This window comes from Enhydra lutris, unplaced genomic scaffold, assembly GCF_002288905.1.
Source record: "Enhydra lutris kenyoni isolate GAN:26980312 unplaced genomic scaffold, ASM228890v2 scaffoldscaffold15, whole genome shotgun sequence".
In the NCBI taxonomy this organism is placed as follows: Eukaryota; Metazoa; Chordata; class Mammalia; order Carnivora; family Mustelidae; genus Enhydra; species Enhydra lutris.
This window is the reverse complement of record NW_019154099.1, coordinates 61,175,594-61,195,885: the sequence shown is the minus strand read 5'-3', so window position 1 is coordinate 61,195,885 and position 20,292 is coordinate 61,175,594. Positions and strand designations below refer to the sequence as shown.

Genomic DNA, 20,292 nt, shown 5'->3' with positions numbered 1-20,292 from the left:
TTCAGGACCCCAAAAGGCACGATTGTCCTATTCCACAGGCGAGGAAACCCACTCGGAAACGGACTTGCCCACGGTGAGCCAGCTCGTGTGGAGACCCCACCCGGCAGGTAGGCCCTTGACAGGGACACCCAAAGGTGGTCCATTCGGTGCCTGGGGCCCAGGCTGTCCCCCGAGGGCCATGTGCTGCACTTGGCCCCCCCAGTGACCTCCGTGCCCTGCTACCTTGGTCTCGGGGTAAAAGCCCATCCTTAGCTACAACTAGTAGGTCTAGGGCTACTTTAAATAAAAACAGCCGCTGGCCCTTGGATGTACTCCTCACGCACACTGGGACAAGAGGATTTGTACTTAACTCCGAGCAAAACCAAAAACAGTTCCATGATGCGTGCACTTGACCTTCTGTGGAACAAAGAGCACTGCCCGTTCGCAAGGTGGGGAGGCACAGATGAAAACCGTGAAGTGACAAGCTTTCCCATGTTTGTCCCCCTGCTGACCGTGTCCTCGCTCAGGAAAGCTGGAAAGTGGACATGAGCTCTGTCAGAAAACAATACAAGACTCGATGTTGAGATAAACCAAAATTTGCCTTTTAATAGCTACCAGGATTTAGATGTAACTGCCCAGAAGGAAACACGGTGACGCTTCTCAATGACGTGTGAAAGGAGCGGTGCACGTTTTTAAGAAATCTGATTTTAAGGTAGAATCGGTCTACCTTAGGGGACTGAATCCCAGAGCATCAGTCAAGAGGGACAAAGGATACACACGGGTCCCGTCCTTGCAGAAAGCACAGAGAAGCCTACGGAAGTACTCACGTGCACAGGACCCAAGCCCACGGGGAGCCGCAGAGAAAACCGCGCGCCCAAAGCACCATCCGGAAGCCAGCCAGAGGCTCACAAGGCATCTCGCAGAGCGCACTTCTTTCACAGATTCTGCTCCTGAGGACACATCCACTTCCGATGACCATGTTCAGTCCCCCCACCTGGGGCCTCCCGGGACCAGTACTGGCCCCGGTGTGTGGCCACGCCCTCCGAGTGTCCAGCTTAGTCCTGCCTCCCCGAGAGAGCAAACGGCTGAGCCACATCCCAAGGGTCCCCCGGGGACTGCCTCCCACCAGCAGACTTAAGAGCGCACACGGAGGAGGAGCAGGCAGAGCCCTGCCCTCGTGTCCTGTGTCCTCCAGAAACCGGTCACTGGTTATTATGAAACACTCCATTAAGCACAGTCGATGCGGATGACTTCTGCCCAGACGATTCCAACTCGATCAGTGTTGGAGCAGCGCACGTGAGCACGGCCACCAGGGCCACAGTGCCTGGGGACCGCCACCTCAACAGCACTCACAGGTACTGAACAGGATCGATGGGACCCGTGAGGGCACCCACCACGGGGATGTCGCGTGGACGCATGGCATGTGGGTAGGGCGGGCCCGTGCTCCTGGAGCACACGCAGAGCTCAGCGGCTCTTGTCTCCTGCTGAGCAGCTTGGAGGAGTTCAGGAATTCTTGGTCTAGTGTCACCTCTCCAGCTGCGCGCGCAGCCAAAAATCCACCCCTGGACCACGCGGTCTGCCACCCAAGGGCTGGGACACAGGACGTGGCTTCCTGTGACAAACAGCCTCCCCGTCCGTGGGCCGCTCGCTTCCTAGGGCCTCCGCTTAGGCTTCAAAGAGGCTGCGGAACGCGGGCCCGACCTCCGCGATCATGTCGGTGGTGGTGGTGGAGCGGCCGTGCTTCTGGAAGGCCTGACGGCTGCACTGCCTCGTGAGCGAGCACGCACCCATGGCGGCCAGGAGGAGAGGGCTGCACCTGGAGAGGGACGACTGTCAGCACACACTGCACACTCCAGCCTCCCCCCATTTCCTGGGACCCCAAACAGCCCATTTCAAGTCTGCTGTGCCTGGGAGGCAGAAGGTAGCCCCACGTATCCCCGCGGCTGGAGAACAGGACAGCACTGTTGCGCCCCCCCCCCCCCCCCCCCCCCCCCAGCGCCCCCCCCCCCCGCCCCCCCCCCCCCCCCCCCCCCGAGGAAAACCGGACCCGCACTGGTCACGGTTCACTGTGATCCTCAGTGCCGGGAGGACTTGGAAGATCCGAGCATGTGGGTTCCGGCCACCATCCCCAGATGCCCCTAGTTGTTTCCACGTGGACACACTGGGCAGGTGCTCCCTGCCTCCCGGTGTGCCACCACCCCGTGGCCTCGCATGGCTTCACAGCTGGCGGGGGGCGGGGGGGGGACACCCTGCCCCAGCACACGTGGCCACCACTGCCCCATGATGCGTGTGGAGGACGGGGCCTGTAGAGGACTGGGCCCTGCCTGCGCTCACAGCTCTGACCAGACGCGGGCCAAACCTGGACCCCCGAGTTCTGTCTCCTAGAGGAAACTCCCATCTTTTGGGATGGGGTCAAAGCCAGCTCACCCCTGCCCCGCGGATTTCTCCTCCACTGTTTTGCTTTACAAAGGGTACACATCGCGTCCCCAGAACAGGGTCTCAAGCAGACACGAACGCCCAGAGCCACTGGCACTGAGGCACAGGGCAGGGCCCCGCCCTCACACGGAGCAAGAGCGGCCCAGGTGACCACCCTGGGATCAGCCCCGCCCCGGTATCGCTTCCACGGGACACTGACGTTTCACGCGGCTCCGCGTTAACGTGCGGGCCACTTACACAGCTCATGCGGTAAAACTCTCGAGAGGACAAGCGAAGGTGTCACATACCCGTTCGTCTTCTCGGGTCCGGCACGCAGCGCCCAGTGCACCAGGACACCCAGGGCGCCCGACAGCAGGTCTCCCTGGCCACCGCACCTGCGGCCACTGCCCTCCTGCACGCACTCGAGCACTGGGGGAGGGGGACGACACGGCCTTCAGGGGACGAGCTCTCCTGTGCCCGAGGCACCATCTCGACCCGCGGCAGCTCTTCCCGAATGTCTCAACCCGGCAGCCTGGTTTACAGGAGAGCAGACCCGGGCCGGCCCAGAAGCACGTGTGCGGTGTGGGCGGTGAGCAGACTCGGGCCTGCTGGAGAGGATGGGGGAGAAGCAGGCTCGGCCCGCTAGACCCCCTCGGGGACACATGCCACCCTCAGAAGTGCACGGCACGCTAGCACCCGGCGCGGCCCCCGCCCTTGGCCGCTCATCCGTTTACACAGTGTAACCAGCGGCCGCCACAGAAGCCAAGTGGTCACATCCTCAGAAGTGTCAGGGTCTAGGGCGCCTTCCAGCAACAAGAACCCCAGAGATTTCTGGGTCCCTCAGAAAACACTCCCTTGGCGCGTCCTGCTTCCTCCCGCTCTCTGGTCAGTAGCCCTAAACTCCGTGCTGTTCCAACAACGGGTGCGCTCCCTGCCTCCCGATCAGCCCACGGGAGGGGAGGACCTGTGTGCGGGGCGCGAGGGGGGCTCCACACCTCACGGTCCCCGGCGGCGCATCTCAGACACCCACCAGCTCTCCTGCTCTTTGCACTGGCCAGCCAGCAGGCCCGGGGCAACGAGCAGCAGACCGCCACACCCAGCACCTGGCACCCCCGCCCCCCGGGCACCAGCTCCCAGCGCACCCCCGCTAGCCAGCCCTCCTCACGACGGAGGCTGAGCAGTGAATCATCCGGGCGCCGCCTCGAACACCCAGGTGAGCGGGCCGGGCCCCGGGGTGCCACTTGCTGGCAGGGCCGCAGGCCCACTGCTCAGCTTCCCACGGACCCCCCCAGAACCAGCCGCTGCTCCAGGCGTCAACAAGGATCAACACCCAGCGTGTCCCTGCCCTTTGCAAGACGATGAAAAGTAAAACCAACCTCATCGGGAGCCTGTGTGTGGAACACGGGTGACATCAGGGACGGCGTGTGCCGTGACTAGTTTTCCAGGTGCTGTCACCCAGCACCGCCACACTGAGTGATGTGCGTGAAGCCACAGCTACCCACCCTGTTCACCGTCGGAGATCACGTCCCGCTCCCCTTTCTGGACCACGGTCACATTCCCCAAGGCCCGGCTGAGTCTTCGTACAGCTTCGCGACGATCGCTGCCGTTCCCAGGGTCTCTCAGCTACAAGGTGGGACAGCACAGACCAGGCCGTTGTCGGACACGTGAAAGGAGCCCACCGTCACGGGTACGTCCTGCCCATCCACCCTGATCCTTAGGACCTCCCCACGCTACATACACACCCCCTCCTTCTGGAGCTCTGGCCCCACATGTGGAGGGGGACGACCCGGCCACTAAGGGGAAGGAGGCCCAGGATAACCGGCCAGCACATCCCGGGCAGACGCACAAACACCGCTCAGGGCCCTCCCCCTGCCGCGGCTGGAACCTCCCGGGTCTGCAGAGGGGACAACTGTGAATAACCAGGCACTAGCGTCTTGGGACGCTTACTTCCTGAGAACGCCGCGGTTTACCTCTGTCATCTGGTTTCGTCCTCACACCCTATGCAATGATGCTCTCAGCAGCCCCGTTTCACGGACGAGGCATCGTGGGACCGAGACCGAGTGCGCTGCCTAGAGCCCCCACCCCGCCTCTCAGCCCATCACAGACGTCCCAGTGAGAAGACGCCCCATCGTTTCATGCACCACCAAGAGAGAAGGGCACTGTCACATGTGGGGACACGCCCCGACTCGCTGGCCATCCGCAAGTCTGTCCCGCAGGGGCGGGGGAGGCAAAAGCACCGAGCCGTCCCGTACCCGCCTCAGGACGGGCAGGGCCTGTGCCCCATCTTCCGGGTGGTGAGCACTCACCACGGCTTCAGAGAGTCTGCCGAATTCCACGTGGTTGGGAGTGAGAACGGCCTTCCGGTAGCCCTGGATGAGGGCCGGGTGCCGAGCGATCAGCCACAGCCCGTCCTGCAGACAAGGACAGGGACGTCGGGCACAGCCTCAGGGGCCTGGCTGGGAGGAGGGCAGGAGAGGAGAGTCACACTCACTGCATCGATGACGACGGGGATGTCCCTGGCCTTGGATGCTTCCAATATGCCCTGCAAGGAAAGAAGGAGAAGCTGAGCAACACCGACCGAGACGCCCGAGCAAGCAGTTCGCTGATGACCTACAACATGAGGTCACGCGCAAACACACAGAAAACGGAAGTGCAGACAGGACGCGGAAGACCCAGCAAAGCAGAGAGCAGGCCCCGTAAGGCAGGGGCCCTGGGAACTCTGGAAACAGGAGTCTGTGGGAAGCCCAATCCGCAGCGCCGGGCCAGGCGAGCCCGTGGAGGCAGACCTCAAGCTAGAGGCTCCAAGTTCCCACCAACACTCATCCCCAGGGCTCCCAGAAGAAAAACCCAAAGTCTTCAGAATTCTTCCAAATCGTGAGTTTCTATGCATTTTTTCTAACACTCTGTGTTTTAAAATGTGACCATGATAATAAAAGTGAATCACCTCTCCGAAAAAGTTACACTAAAAATCTCAGAGATTAAAAAAAATAATATAATAAAATCTCAGAGGTTTTTGGCTGCATTCTGTATCTACTGCGATCACCACATAGCCGGTCGCTTACTATGAACCAGTGTTTTGCGACGAGATGACACACGAAACAGCACGTAACCACCATCTCCCCTGAAACACACACTTGAGGGTAGAAAACATGGAGAAGAACGAAGCAAGAGTCCCCTCCAGGATGCCTGGTGTCCTTACTGGAGGAGACCAGCACATGGCGACAACCGGGTGAGGACACAGTGGGCAGGCAGCCGCCGTCTACCAGCCAGGGACAGAGCCCTCAGAAAAAACCAAACCTGCTGACACTTCGCTCGGGGACGCCCTCCAGGACTGGGAGGACACCGAGCTCTGCTATTTAAGCCCCTGCCTGCGGTGTTCTGCTGTGGCCACCGTGGCTGGCAGAGCCTCCGTCACTTCCACCGCCAACGGCATGAACTCCCTAGCAAGCGCCTTCTGACCCCCGAGGGGAACAGGAGAGGAACCAGCGAGTAAATCCCGGACAAGGGTCGGCCGCCCTGACAGCCCCGAGTCCTCATCTCCAAGAAGTGCTGACTCCGTGAGACAGCTTCGACTGGGGCTCCGAGGGAAAGGAGTCTGCAGATAGCAGCCGAGCGTCTGGGACATCACTAGGATGTCACCAGGACACAGCTCCAGGCCCTGGGGAAGCTGCTGCGACGAAAGACACGGGCTCAGAGACGGAAAGACTCAGAGTTGTGTGAACTCGAGCAGAGTCTCTTCCCTTCTCTGAAACTCTGCTTGCCGGTCTATAAAATGAGGATCATGGCCCAATTAATACTTTTTTTTTTTAAGTTTTTATTTTGTCAGAGAAAAAGAGAGTGAGAGAGAGGGTGCACAAGCAGGCAGAGGGAGAAGCAGGCTCCCAGGAGATGTGGCTTAAACCCAGAACCCTGGGATCATGACCTGAGCTGAAGGCAGAGGCCTAATCCACTCACATCCCTCAAATAATCCTCTGACTTTGTATGAGGATGAGAAATACCAACTCGATTCTACCCAGTTCCTGGCAAGGGAGCTGGCCATGCGTAACCGGCAGCCGCAGGGAGGTCACCGACGGCCTCGCCACGGCTCCACCCACCACCTAGTGAGCAACCTCCCCTACGGGGTGGACGGCAAAGGAGGGAAGGAGCCGCACACCCACACATCAGACGAGGCTGGGTGGTCCGACCAGGAGCGCTCTGCGTGGGACATGGCACCCAGGGGGCAGCGGGAGAGCAAGGGCGGCCCCCAGCAAGCGCAGCCCTTCAGCGTGAGACGGAGCTGCGGCAGCCCACGCCACGGCCATGCAGCTCCTAGACATCTGTCTTCAAGGACAAACAGCCCAATGTGCAGGAGTGTCTGAGACATCACTGACAGATTAAGAAAAAGCTGCCAACCACCCACGTGAGCCAGTTAAATACGGTGTATCGTGATGTAGCTATTAAATGTAACGAGGAACACGTCCACGTTCTATCAGGGAAAAGCCTCCAGGACGTACCTTTAAGTAAGAGCGAGCTACCAAGGAGCACAAACAGCGCGAGGGGAGCTCATCGAGCCCGCGTCCTGGGTCCAGAGACTCCAGCTCACACCAGCGCGCACCGCGTTAGACCGGGCACCGCTCAGCAGCGGCCTGCGCCCCAGCCTACTACACGAGCACGTTCCCCGCCGCCTCTGCTGAGCCCCAGACGCCTGTGGGGACACACAGGACGCGCAGCAGCCGAAATGCTCTTGAAATGAACAAGGCTGGCGGGATCCCACAGCCGCCGCCATCAGGACTGCGTGTCACAGCGCAAGGACGGCCGTACAAATCCGTAAACTGACAACAGCCCCGAAGTAAACCCTGCGTTTCCATCCAGACCTTCAACAGGGAAGCCCAGACGCGAGCAGAGCGGTGCGGGAACGGATTATCCACTCCTCTCACCAGGCATAAAAATTTACTCAAAATGGACCACAGACCTACGTGGGAAAGCTAAAACAATAAAGCTCTTAGAAGAAAATACAGGACTTGAGCAGAATTAAAAATTCGTGCTTTAAAAAAAAAGTGTGGCCAGCAGGAGTTCCTCCAAATGTGAAGCAGGGTTATCACAACAGTCCGTACACGAAGCTTGAGAGGGCGCTGCTCGCACCGGCGCAGAGCGGAGGCCACCCCATCGGCCAGCACGCGACAGAGAAACAGTGCGGTCAGTGCGCGCCGGGTCCCCAACCGCAGGGAGAGCAGCCGAGCGCCGGCCCGCACCGCGATGCTGCTGAGTGAACGCGGCTGGGCTCGCGTCCTCTAAGACCCCGCTGCCCTGCAGGGTCTGGAATTCGTGGAGGAGAGGCTGCCAGGCGCTGGGGCGCTTGAGCGGAAAAGAGAGCAGTTGCTAATAGATGTGGAGTTTCTTTTGGGATGGTGAGAATGTTCTAGAACTAGTCATGGGAGTGGCTGCGCAATTGCAAATGTACTTAGAAACCAAGGAACTGGGTGCTTTAAGTGCATTGACTTAACTAAACCTGAAGCTAAGAACTCGGCCACCTCAGGGGCCTAAGTTAATTTCTCCAAGATTCAATTTCTTCATCAGAAAAAGGAGGATAATGGGGCGCCTGGGTGGCTCAGTCAGTTAAGCATCTGCCTTCGGCTCAGATCATGATCTTGGGGTCCTGGGATCAAGCCCCGCCTCTGACTCACTGCTCTGCGAGGAGCCTGCTTCTCTCTCCCCCAGCCCCCCGCTTGTTCTGTCAAATAAATAAAATCTTTAAAAAAAGATGAGAATAAAGAGAGAAATCCACCTAATAGGGCTGTTTTCAGGATTGCAGCAATGAATTCATTCCGGGAACATCTAGGAAGTGTCTGCTATGGAGGAGGTGGGGAGCGGGAATCAGATGGCATCTGGGCTCCCTCCTCTGTGAAATGGGGGGACCACCAGCACCGACGGGCTTGTGTGGGAACGGAGTGCAGCGCTGGGCAGCGCATGGCAAACGCACAGCGTGAGTGTACAAGTCACAGGCTGTACCCGGCAGAACACGAGGAGGAAGCCCACAGTCAGGGAAGTGCACAGCCCGTCTCGGGTCCCCTAGCCCACGCCGGGTATGGCCCTTATCCTAAGGAACACGTATTTGTCCTAAGGAAGCAAAATACTTACAAGGAAAAACCTAAGCACATTTTCTGAGCACATCTGGTAAAATCTAAGCACATTTTCCCACTCGTTTAAACTGCTGTTTCAAAAATAAGTTCTACATGTCCCATCACAGATTGTAACTTCTCCCTGCACGGGAAATCCACTGAGGGACGAAGTGGCCAACCCCGGGGCACCCAGGGACACGTGGTGAGGCGCCGACAGCCAGCAGTTCCTCGGAGGGGACCGACGCGCCCAGGGGTCAGGAGGGCCAGCACAGACTCGGGGCCTGCCGCTCACCAGGCAACACCAGGGGCCTCTCCATTTGCCGTTTTGTTCCGGAGACACCTGGACAAGTGGCTTCCTGAAGCAAATGGCGGTCAGACCACGCGGAGTCCGCTCGAGCTGCCGTGACACATGCCACAGGCTGGGCGGCTTGGAAACAACAGGAACGCACTGCTCACGGTTCTGGAAGCTTCAAGTCCAAGATTACGGGTGCCATGGAAGATTCCCTACGGGTCACAGACCAGTCGCCAGGTCCTCACCTGGTTGGGGGGGGGAGCTCTGGGGCCCCCGCTACAAGGGCCTGAGTCCCATCCAGGAGGCTGCTCTGCCTTCACGACCCAATCACCCCCCCCAGAAGGCTCACATCCTGACATCTCACCTTGGGGGTCAGGACCCCAACACATGAACGTGTGGGGACACACGCACTCGGGCCGCGGCGCGGTCACCGACAGCCTAGCGACCGGCTCTGGCAGGCAGCAGCCGCCGGAACTTCGAGGCTGCTCACGTGGACGTCAAACCTGTCTACACCAACTGCACGTGATGTCCCCCAAGTACGTGAGTGAGAGCCATGGCCATGACTCGAGCAGCAAGGACAACGAGCACGAGAGGAGGAGGACAAAGAGGCCAGAGAGTGTCGTGAGCGCCACTCTGTCGTGACTAAGTGGAGCCAGAGGTTAATGGCCAAGTCACCAACGGTCACAAAGCCCATCATCCCGAGGGTCATCCCCAGCCTGGCGGGAGCCAGTCACCTGCCTCTCTTCCCAGAAACACACCACCTCGGGGAGAGACTGTCACAGTCCGCCTCCACAGTGCGCCACCATCTCTGCACGTGAGTACACAGCAGACCCGCAGCCTCCCCACCGGCTGCCCCACTCGGGTGTCCCCTCCCCTCACACGGACCAAAGGCTCTTGCGCTCCTCAGCTAGGACGCGCTCCTACTGTTCTGCAAGTGGTCGAGATCCACCATGCTGCGCCGGCTCCGAACCGGGAGCGCTCCGAGGCGTAGTGCTGGTGGCGGGTCACCAAGAGCCGCGCTCGACCGGGTGGGACTGGCTCTCAGACTATTCGTCCCAAATGAACTGCTGGTTCCCTCGCACCCCTGTTCCCTCAGCTCTCTGTGAAGGCTGAGCGGCTGCGCCTCCAGCCCCCCGTGCCCGTCACCACGCTCCTCGTTCCAGAGCAGAGACCCCTGTGCACCAGGCAGTCCCGGGGACGCCCCCGGGGCAGTAGCACAAGCTAACGCCCTGAGAGCAGGAGACTCATTCCATCTGGCCCGCCGGTTTTAGGCTCATTCCTCTCTGCCTAGTGCGTCCTCTCCCCCAAACCATCTTAATTATTCAATCAAGAGGAACCAGAACGCTAAACATCGCAAACTCCAAGAAAATGCTTCTTTTCGGACTCCACGAGCCAAGACTACAAGGACAGACACGTTCAATAATTTTCTACACTTGGGGTGCCTGGGTGGCTCAGTCAGTTAAGCATCTGCCTGCACCTCGGGTCATGATCCCAGGGTCCTGGGACGAAGCCCCACATTGGGCTCCCTGCTTGGCTGGGAGCCTGCTTCTCTCTCTCCCTTGGCCTGCTGCTACGCCTGCTTGACCTCTCTCTCTCTCTGCCAAATAAGTAAATGAAATCTTAAAAAATAATAATAATAATTATTATTATTATTATTTTCTACACTTACCTTAACATTTTCAAGAAGCGCATCATTCCGACCCAGGCCGGGCCCCACGACCAGGGCGTGCAGCCGGGGCAGCCACTCCTCCACGTCGTGAACGGCGCTGGGGCTGTCACTGCGGCGAGAGGAGGCGGCCAGAGCAGTTTAGTACGACCTGCACTCACTGGCCTACCTTACTGGCGAGACTACACGTTCTTCTACGTTTCCCTGGTCCCTCTGCTGTTGTAGGACCCAGGCTAGGACCCCAGTCGCAGCCAGCCCCCCACATGTCCCCGTCATCTCTGCAGATGAGCTCGTCCTTTCATACCCGATGCAGGAATCCAGCTTTCGGCATCTAAATGAAGCCACACTGAGACATTCTGGCTACTTTCAAAACGGTCTCTGCCTTCCGGACTGAGCCGGGTTGTTTCCATCACACAGGCATACTTTATGCACTCACAGGGGCACGGGGGGACCCTGTCACTTAGAACAGGAACTGACGGCTGTAGGGACCGTGTCGCTTCGCCACACCACCTGCCCGCTCATCTCGCTCCTCCGACCGTTAGAACCCACCTTGTAAGGCTCTGCCCCCAGCAAGCCCACTGCGGGATCCAAGCACCCGCGCTCAGCCTCCGTGTTGGACCGCAGAGACACGGGCCCTTCCAGAAGACTGTCAAGAGTTCTCCACAACACCCCTCCTCCCCGCTCCTGCCCCCACTCGGCTCCCAGCTGTGGGGCGCTGGGCTGCCCCCACTGACACGCACTCCTGCGCAGCCCCCACTCTCGTCCCGCACCTCACAGCCACGCCGCTTGGATGTGCTACAGGCAGCAGCAAACACATCCAAAGCCAGCTCCGCAGCCACCCCACCAAACCGGCACCCCCACGACTACCCCCCTTGTCGAGTCACAACTAGCTCGGACCAAACCCAGAGCGGCCTCCATGACTCTCGTCTTTTCCTTCTACCCGATATCCCACCTGTCAGCAGATCCTGGGGCTGCACTTTCAAATGCGACCCCTTCTCCTACCCCGTCACTTACTCTCACCAGGACGCTCACAACTCCCTCCTCAGGCAACCGCTGTGTCCACCCTGGGCCCCAAAAGCACATTTTCAACAGCATCCAGGGAAGGCTTTTAAAATGCACACTGGATCCTGTCCCCCCCACAATGCAAGGCTCTAGCAGCCTCCTCCCCCCTCCTCCTCGCTTATGTGAAAGCCAAACCCAGAGAATGACCCCCAGGACTTGCACGGCTTGGCCTTGAACCTCTCCAGTCCCCCACCCCATCCTGAGGCCCTTGGCTTGAGCTGAGACGCCAGTCCTGCCCCATGTCTGCAGGTCCCTACCTGAGTGACACACTCTGGGCCCCTGCCCACCATCACCCCAGTGAGAAACACACATGTGCCACGAGCGTGCACATGTGACACGTGGCACACGTGCTGCCCGCACGGCCAGCCTTTCCTCTCCCCTGCCTGCCCCGCCACGTGGTCCTCACCACCCTCTAACACCCTGTTCTCTTGCGTGTCCATCTCCGGAGCTGTGCCGCTCGATACGGCAGCCACCAGCCACATGTGGCTGTTTTAACTCGGTTTACGTAAAAACAGCTTCTGAGTCCCACCGGCCACATCTCAGGTGCTCAGCAGCCACAGATCTGGACAGCACCAAGAACATTTTCACCACTGCAGAAAGCTCCAGAGCACAGGGCCGCCCTAGAAAGGGGGCTGCATGGGAGATGTTTTGTCTGCTTGGTTCAATGCTGTCCCCAGGGCAGCGGAAGCGTCTGCTGAACGCGGGAAGGCCCCATGCCTGCCCGACAGGCCCCTCGTGACTGCTGTGGGCAGCACGGCTGCAGGCAAGGCCCAGACCTCATCCCACACCTTGTAAGCACGGCTGCTGCTCTCCTGGCCACAGATGGTGGGCTCCTTACTGCTTTTCCTCTCTCCCCACAGCACCCACCTACCACCCCCCAGTACGGCAGCCGCTCCACGGAGGCCCTTAGCGCCCACGAGAAGGCCCCGTGGCCGAGGAGCACGGCTGCGGGTGAGCACCCCCGCGCGGCCACACTCACAGGACCGGGTGAACGATCAGCTCCGGGCTGTACGACTTGATCACCGGCGCGGCCTCCCGGGTGCAGAACACGTGGGACAGATCTGCGCCCTGAGGAACGAGCACGAGAGGCGGACTCAGAGCGGGGCGCACGCAGCGCATGGGGAGGCGGCCTCAGCACGGCTGCCCGGGGCCTACTCCACAGCCGGGCGGCTCAGACGAGGAGGGAAGCGAAGACAGAGCTGGGGGCAAGCAGACTCTGGCTGCCGCCCAACAGGCAGGTCACCCGACACCAGCTCAGGCTGCGTCACCCAAGGGCCCCCGGGAGCACGTTTCACGGTAACTGTGCCAACTGGGCCACCAGGACTGGATCGAAGACCTGGGAAACCGCCAAGTCGCACAGACGCTGACTGCCTTCATGAGGACGCAGCCGCGCTCTCGGATCATGGTGGTCAAAGACGGTTCTAGTAAAACTTCGGTCAAACAAATTCCAGTTCTGGGGCATCTCAGTGGGTTAAGCAGCCGCCTTCAGCTCGGGTCAGGATCCCAAGGTCCTGGATGGAGCCCCGCCTCGGCTCCCTGCTCAGCGGGGAGCCTGCTTCTCCCTCTTACCACCCCCCACCCCCGTTCGTGGTCTCTCTCTCTCACACACTCACTCTCTCAAATAAATCAAGTCTTTAAATACAGTAAGAAGGCATCCAACAGCTGACTAGAGTGAGAAGCTGTCAACAGACCTACCACTTTGAGAGCTGAGATGGCAGCGAAGTAGGGCGCTCCAGTGTACCTGAAAAGCAGAACGGACAGTCAGCGTCCTCCGAGAAGGCCGCCAGCACAGCGGTTCATCGGGAGGTTATGAAGACGGGGACCACAGAGCCCAGGGCCCAGCACCTCATAGCACGGGAGCCCAGCGAGGCCTGAGACCCCGACCTGAGCGGAGATCAGGAGTCCGCCGCTCAACCGACTAAGGCACCAGGTGGCGGTCACGTAAGACCTCCGTGCCCCGTCAGGACCGCCGGCGCTCCCAGCACTGTGCTCAGACTGGAGGCTCGAGGCGGCCGTGAGAGCTCACTGACGGCGCCGACAACAGCAGCACTCAGCCAGGCCCTGAGACTCACACCTCTCCCTCGGCTTCCATCCCACCATTCCCGGGTGCCCTTATTTTTAACACGGCCTCAGGCAAGGAAGAGGCGGCGATCAGCATGTGCAGCAACATTATAGATGTCTGCGCGCCGCTCCAGTATCAATTCTGGGACCCGATCCCCGGGAGATAACCAGATGCGCACACAGTTGGAAAACGTTCAGAGATGTCGACAGCCATGCTGCTTATTTGGGGAAAAGAACAGAGGTGACCCGGTTGCCTACGAACAGGGACAGTAAATAACTTGTGGCCCGTCTTTACAAGGACCACCACTCACCAAGAATCGGTCTCTAGGAAACAACAGGGAATGACTGATGCCAGGACACCCCATGAAACGAAAAGGAGGTCACACCACCAAACAGCAAGCAGAGAGAATGCAGAGCCCTGACGCCTGTTTTGTTTCGGAAAACAAGTATGTGATGTAAGCGGGGAGTGCGAAAGCGTCCACTTCGAGCACAGCCGCCTCAAACGCTCCACCAGCCCAGGACCAGGCAGAGAGCCGGGCCACCCCCGCCCACCAAGGCTAGTTTGTTTCAAAGATCTTGGTTGATTTCGTAACTGACCATTTGGACCACTCCTATTCTCTCTTTTGGTGATGTTAACCCCCGCGTTCATGCTATACATTCCCCCCTAAAGAGTGAACCGTGACACCCTCCCCCCTCACCCACCCACCTGCTCTGTCCACCCACAGCCTCGCTGTGTGGGCCCAGTGCTGTGTCACTTTCAGATCTTGTAGGTAACACATCTTTATTTTTCCAGAGTTTCCTGATAGTTGTTACTTCGGGGCATCCTGTGATCATAGAAGAACCATGGGGGCAGCTCCCACTCCAGCACTGGACCCTGACAGGCTGAGACCCGCACAGAAGTGACAACACGGTCCCAGTTTTGTAAAAAATAGTTACATACACAGAAGAGTCTGGAAGGCTAATAATGTGCCCATGCTGTACTACTACACGGGTACTATGAAGTCGTCACTTCCCACATTTCTGCAGTGTTTGAATTTTTACAAGCAGATTATACCTTTATAACCGGAGAAAAAACGATCCTACTTTAAAGGTTAGTTCTTAAGGCTAATGGACATTTCTTAAGTTACATAATTACCCTAGCATGCTACACTACAGACTTACCTGAAAAGAAAACCTCACAGCCAGTTCTTCCCATGTAAACATCCCAAAATATAAGGCAGGAGAGGGAGGGGACATGAGAAATAAGACCCATAACTCCCTCAGCTCTCTCGAGGGCCCACGGGCCCGGCGGAGGCCGCACTACTGGCCTCCATCCCAGAAGCTGGAGGAGGCGGCCTTTAACTGGGGACCTAAAGGAAGAAAAGCATCTAAGAGCTAATGATCCAAGAGTCCAAAATGCAGCAGGAGAAAGTAACAGAGGAGAAACGAGAGCCAGTAATAGAGGAGCATTGCCCTCATCCAAAGGGACCACGTCTGCAGACATAAGGGCTCGCCAAGTCTCAAATCAGATTAGTGAAAAGAAGACATACCGGGACACATTCGGAGGAAACTGAAGACTTTTAAAGAAAATCTTACAAACATCCAAGCAAGAACAAGTTACAAATTAAGGCAATCTTCTTTTTTGTGGTGCAAAATACAGGCTAGAGTACAATGTGATCACACGCATAGTTTACCAAAAAGATCACGCTGAGACTCCCCAGCTCAGGCAAGGCACAACACAGCCCACGCACCACAGCAAGACACAGCCGGTGTGCAAGTACTCCACAGGGTCCTGTCAAAGAAAACGCCAGAAGAGGCCAAGGACTCCCGCCCCAAGAGCAGACCACTAGGCCGGGCAGGAAACCGGCAGCAGCGCACCAAGTTCCGCGCGGTACTAGGGGTTGCGCTAGGAATTCCCTAGCAGTTCTTCATCCGCGTTAACCCTCTCCCGAGTGGCATGTGTGATTCATCATGGTAGTTAGAAAAGACAACCCCCAGCTCGATGTGAAACCATAAGAGAATTTCCAGATTAATAAAAGGAAAAACCTAGCGAAAATAAGGAAAAAACGGACGCACAATGTAAAACGAAGAGAAAACATAACGAGCCTTAGAAAGTGCCTCAGGTAGACTAAAGCGAACAAGCAGACCGTCTTGTCAGAGCAGGTACGGTCCGTCACACGGGGTCAGGAAACAAATCAAGCTACGTATTATTTATGAAACACCTAACTACGTGATAAACCCTGAAAATACACAGCCAGGCAGAGACGGCACATCGATACGAACAGAGAGTAAGCAGGGGCACAAACGGTAACCAAGGTCAGATTTAAGTCAAAGGCAAAGGTATCATTTATAAACAAGGACAGGTTATAAATTTTACGTGCAAACAACACAGCAGCAAAATCCACAGAACTAGAACTAAAAGCAAGCCTTGAAAACAGGCTAGGAGCTGTCAAATTTCCTTAATGACTTCCAAGAACATCTTCAAAGTGACAAAGTGAACCAAACGCGTGCTAATCTTCTCCAGATTACAAAGAAACCCGGTTTGTGGTACGCAGCCCGGTCAATACAGGAACGTGTAAGACAAGAAAACCCGGCCCCGGCCCCACCGTGGGCGCAGGCTCCACACCGACGTGCCAGAACAGCTCGTGCAGGGCCCTCCCTGTTCTCTCCTACGCAGTCACAAAGTTCATCCCTGGAAAAACCGGGGGTCAGAACATCAGACCCCACCGACAGATGACTGCTGGGGTCCAGCCAGACAGACAGACGGACAACTGACTGCCGCGCGGGCAGAGAGCCAGACAACAGAGACTGCGTAAACACGACCATCTTCCGAGTCACTCACTCTTGGCAGCCCCCGACGACGCCGATTCTTCCATCTTGGCCTTTGTGCTTTTGCGAAGTCAGAGGAGGTATAATATTTCTCACCAACTGCAACGCATTTTCCATATCCTTTATCGAATGTGCTTTATGCAGTGAAAATGCTCTTTGTAAAACTGAAAAACATGAAAAGAGAATCATTCAGAAAACTATCAGCATATATAACGAAGAGACTGAAACAAGACAGCCTACTAACCAAAACACCCCAAAGCTGACCGAACACGAATGCTATGGATTTTTATCCAACGGCTTCATTATTTTTAGATTTTTTTTTTTTAATTTGACAGAGATCACAAATAAGCAGAGGCAGCAGAGCGGGGTGCGAAGCAGGCTCTCTGCTCAGCGGGGAGCCTGCTTCCCTCTCTCTCTCTCTGCCTGCCTCTCCGTCTACTTGTGATCTCTCTCTCTATCAAATAAATAAATAAAATCTTTAAAAAAAAAAAAAAAGAAATTACGACACAGTACTAACACTAGCTGGACGTACCAACTTTGTTTTTGAAACGAACTGGACATTTCCGAAGCCCAGTTAACCTTTCAGAAAGTGTTTTAATGCCTTATGACCTAAGAAACTACACATACCCCACGTCAATCTTCCACTAAGTTTATCCAGTCTCTTCTCTCAAGCTGGAAAAGCAAACCTCCCATTCGCTCCCTTCCGCTGCCATAGTCACACTCCCAACGTTCCAGTCGTGTCTCGGACACTCCATTAGATGCTCATTTAACAACCCAGAAATGGCGTTCTAAACAGAGAACACAGCTTACACTGGGGTCAGAGTAGCATCTTAAAATAGTAAGACGATTTCGAATTGTTTATAAACAGCTAGATCTTAATTGCCTTTCTAGAAAAACTTCCCGCATATTTGCCTTGGTATTTAACCCAGCTCAGCTGTGAGAAATGCCACATGTTGTGTACCCGAGGTCTGAAATAATAAAGCACGTGTTTTCCCTAGAATTAAAGGGTCTGTGCAGATCTACACAACAGTCACAAAAGGAAGCCAACATTCACTTCCTTCCAGTTATCCCAGCAGCACAGAAAACCCAGGCGGTGTTACAGCTCCCGGCCACAAGCTGCCCCGCCCCCCAGCCCCGTAAGGCACGAGGCTTTATGTTTACTAACACTCTTACGGTTTCGCTTTTTATTCAATAATTTTATTCAAGTAATTTTCTTTAATGAGTAGCTGTAATGGCCTCCTCAGCGGATGTGCCAGCTGCTGAGACCCCCACACGTGAGAATGTTAATTACTAGGAGTCCACCCCAACACTTTCCACCTCCCAAACCGACACAAAACTAAAACTCAAAACCGAATCCCTATTGGGGGGTGCCTGGGTGGCTCAGTGGGTTAAGCCTCTGCCTTCGGCTCAGGTCATGATCTCAGGGTCCTGGGGTCGAGCCCGGCAGGCTCTCTGCTCAGCGGGGAGCCTGCTTCCCCACCCTCCAACCCCCACCTCTCTGCCTGCTTGTGATCTCTCTGTCAAATAAATAAGTAAAATCTTAAAAAAAAAAAAAAGCATCCTGGTTTACTGTCCTCATTAGTGCCCCGTGTATCCTGTTACAGGTAAGGAAACCGGAGCCCACAGAGACAGGCCTGAAGACGCTTGGGGTAGTAATGGATAAGCCAGACCATAGGACACCATTTTACCAAAATGCCATTTCACGGCAAATCATTTTTCTTTAACCAAACAGTCACCACATCAACCAAAAGACAAGACGACAAGGATCAAATCCCCGGAGAGTAAGATCCCGTAGGAAGCACGGGTTGTCGGTGTCTAACCAGAAGCGCGGGTGCGAGTAACCCCGCACCGCTCACCAGCCTGCCCCGCGCACCCGGGGAGAGTGCGGTCCGCTAGCAAGGGCCAAAGAAGGTCGGCTCCACTTCCCTGCACCGCAGTTACTCAGTCCCGGCCGGGTCCTGGCACGCACCCCGGGACCTGTCCACGGAAACACCCCTGTTCTCCGGGGTGAAAATGCCTTGACAAGAGACGATCTGACATTCATCCCGATCGGTAACTCGGTCGCGTTCCGGGGATTCGAGTCTGGAAGAACAGGTCAAACCCGTCTGATTCTGGCTTGTTTTACGGCAGTGGCGCAGGCAGCTGGAGAGCTAAACGGACTTCTTCAGCCTGCGCTGTTTCCTAGAATTCCCGACCACCCACCCCGAGGGACGACTGCGCTCTAACCTCGGGGGAACCAGCCCATCTGGAGGGCCCGACGGCAACCCCTGCAGCATCCGAGATGCCCTAAAGCTAGGACGGGAAGTCAGGGCGCCAGAACGCGCCTGTCTTGGGTGAAAGTTCAGCAGATCAGCCTCACAGTAACGTCCGGGACGAAGGCCAAGAGACGCGCTGCCGGCTGACAGCAGGGGAAACTCAAGACGAGGGCCGCCCGTTAGAGCCTCGGAACAATCTGTGCCCGGAGGCCCCTCTGCCGCCGCGAGGGAGGGGCAGGAGCTACGGGACCCCTCGAAGCCCCGCACGGCCCCTGGCACGGGAACTAGAGTGCCACCGTGTGTCACTAAAACAGAGAAAGAAGGGGCGTCTGTGACCCCCGCGCTGCGTAACGAAAGGCCAACCCCCCCCCCCCCAGCTGTCCCCGCCCTGCACCAGCACACTCGGGCCCGCAGCCACACCCCACACCACAGCCTGCGGGAACGCCCCCGTCCCGGCTCGTACCGGCCGGGCAACCGCTGCCGCACACTGCTTCTCCGCCCAGTCCCCGCACGGAGGGGCGAGCGCTCGCCGCGGGCGGGAAGGGGGTGCCTCCGCCGCCCGGCGCGCACCGCTGTACTTCCCGTGCACACACCACGGGCAACCGGGGGGAAAGCCCCTCACGAGGGCCGCGGGCGCTCCTGACGCGCCTCCATGCCTTCCCCACAGCCCGTCCGGTTTCACAGCCAAGGCCGCGGCGGGGTCCTCGGGGGTCGCCGGGGGCGCCCAGCCGTGCCCTGCCCCGCGGTACCGGCGCTGACAGGCCCTTCCCCCCGCGGGGGCGGCTGCGTTGCGGGCACGACTCCCCGCACGACTCCCCGCGGCCCCGGGCCCCGCGCGCGACCGGCCTTCCACGGCTCCTCCGTCCCGCCGAGCGCCCGCGGTCGGGTACCTGCGTCCGGCGACAGCTCGTAGAGCACAAGTGCGGCGGAGAGCAACGCGACAGCGGCCGCGCCGGCGAGCAGAGCCCCAGCCCCCGCGGGAAGGGCCATGCCCGCAAGGCCGGTATCGATCTTACCTCCGCCGCAGGCCCCGGCGGCGGCCCAGACGGGAATCACAGCCATCCCCGGACTTCCGGGCTCCCGGCCGCCCCCGCGCCGCCGCCGGAACCAGAGCTCGAGGCGGACTTCCGGCTCCCGACGGCCCACGCGCCGTCGCCGGAAGTCGACACTCTACATCCGGCCTCACCCCACCCACAGACTGGCCTCCACCAGTCGTATACGGTCCCTGATGATTGACAAGCTCAATGCCCAACCCAGGAGGGCCCCACCTCCGGACCCCTGGAGTTCTGCCGGAAAGCAGGTTCCGGCACGGAGCTGCGTCTTAGAACTTGGTGTTTGGAGTCTTTTCATCCTTCGTGTTTGGGGCCGGGGGCGTCTTAGAGCACGGGGCGGGAGGCTGCCCCGCTGACCAGCACGGTACCCTCGGGCAGCCGGCGGAGGCCTTGGAACCCCACGTTTGCGCGGCCCGATTCCGCCATGGGTCGCCTCCGCCCCCGGACTCGCGAGCTGGACTGTCCCGCCGGCTGGCGCCCCCGCCCCCTGCCCCCGGGAGCCGGGCCGCCGCCATCCCGGCCGCTCAGGTCGGAAACCGGGGGCGCCCTCTCTTCCCGCCTGCCTCGTCCCGAGGGCCCGCCTTGCGGGGGCGACCACGGGCTG

General features: G+C 58.3%; 1 protein-coding gene across 3 annotated transcripts; it reads right to left on the bottom strand.

The window, feature by feature from the left end:
- Positions 1 to 100: 100 nt before the first annotated feature.
- Positions 101 to 19,708, bottom strand: LOC111146893 (NAD(P)HX dehydratase). 3 transcript variants are annotated; one of them, XM_022502617.1, is made up of 10 exons: positions 19,527 to 19,642; positions 16,395 to 16,545; positions 13,208 to 13,253; positions 12,492 to 12,580; positions 10,454 to 10,562; positions 4,886 to 4,936; positions 4,701 to 4,805; positions 3,897 to 4,017; positions 2,703 to 2,823; positions 103 to 1,795 (listed from the first exon to the last, which is right to left on the bottom strand). In XM_022502617.1, the coding sequence occupies exons 1-10, from the start codon at positions 19,624 to 19,626 to the stop codon at positions 1,645 to 1,647; spliced, it is 1,044 nt and encodes a 347-aa protein (XP_022358325.1). In that variant the 5' UTR covers positions 19,627 to 19,642; the 3' UTR covers positions 103 to 1,644. The 3 variants fall into 3 exon arrangements, with proteins under 3 accessions (XP_022358327.1, XP_022358325.1, XP_022358326.1); XM_022502618.1 differs by lacking the exon at positions 19,527 to 19,642 and adding an exon at positions 19,653 to 19,708 and having other exon boundaries at positions 104 to 1,795; XM_022502619.1 differs by lacking the exons at positions 10,454 to 10,562; positions 12,492 to 12,580 and having other exon boundaries at positions 101 to 1,795.
- Positions 19,709 to 20,292: the final 584 nt, after the last annotated feature.

Excerpts from the sequence above, each read along its gene's own strand:
- LOC111146893 (XM_022502617.1), bottom strand. The coding sequence starts at position 19,626 with ATGGCCCTTCCCGCGGGGGCTGGGGCTCTGCTCGCCGGCGCGGCCGCT. Across the intron at positions 4,937-10,453 it reads CGCTTCTTGAAAATGTTAAG|GGCATATTGGAAGCATCCAA; the intron begins GTAAGTGTAGAA and ends CTTTCCTTGCAG. Across the intron at positions 2,824-3,896 it reads GATCTCCGACGGTGAACAGG|TGCTCGAGTGCGTGCAGGAG; the intron begins GTGGGTAGCTGT and ends CCCCTCCCCCAG.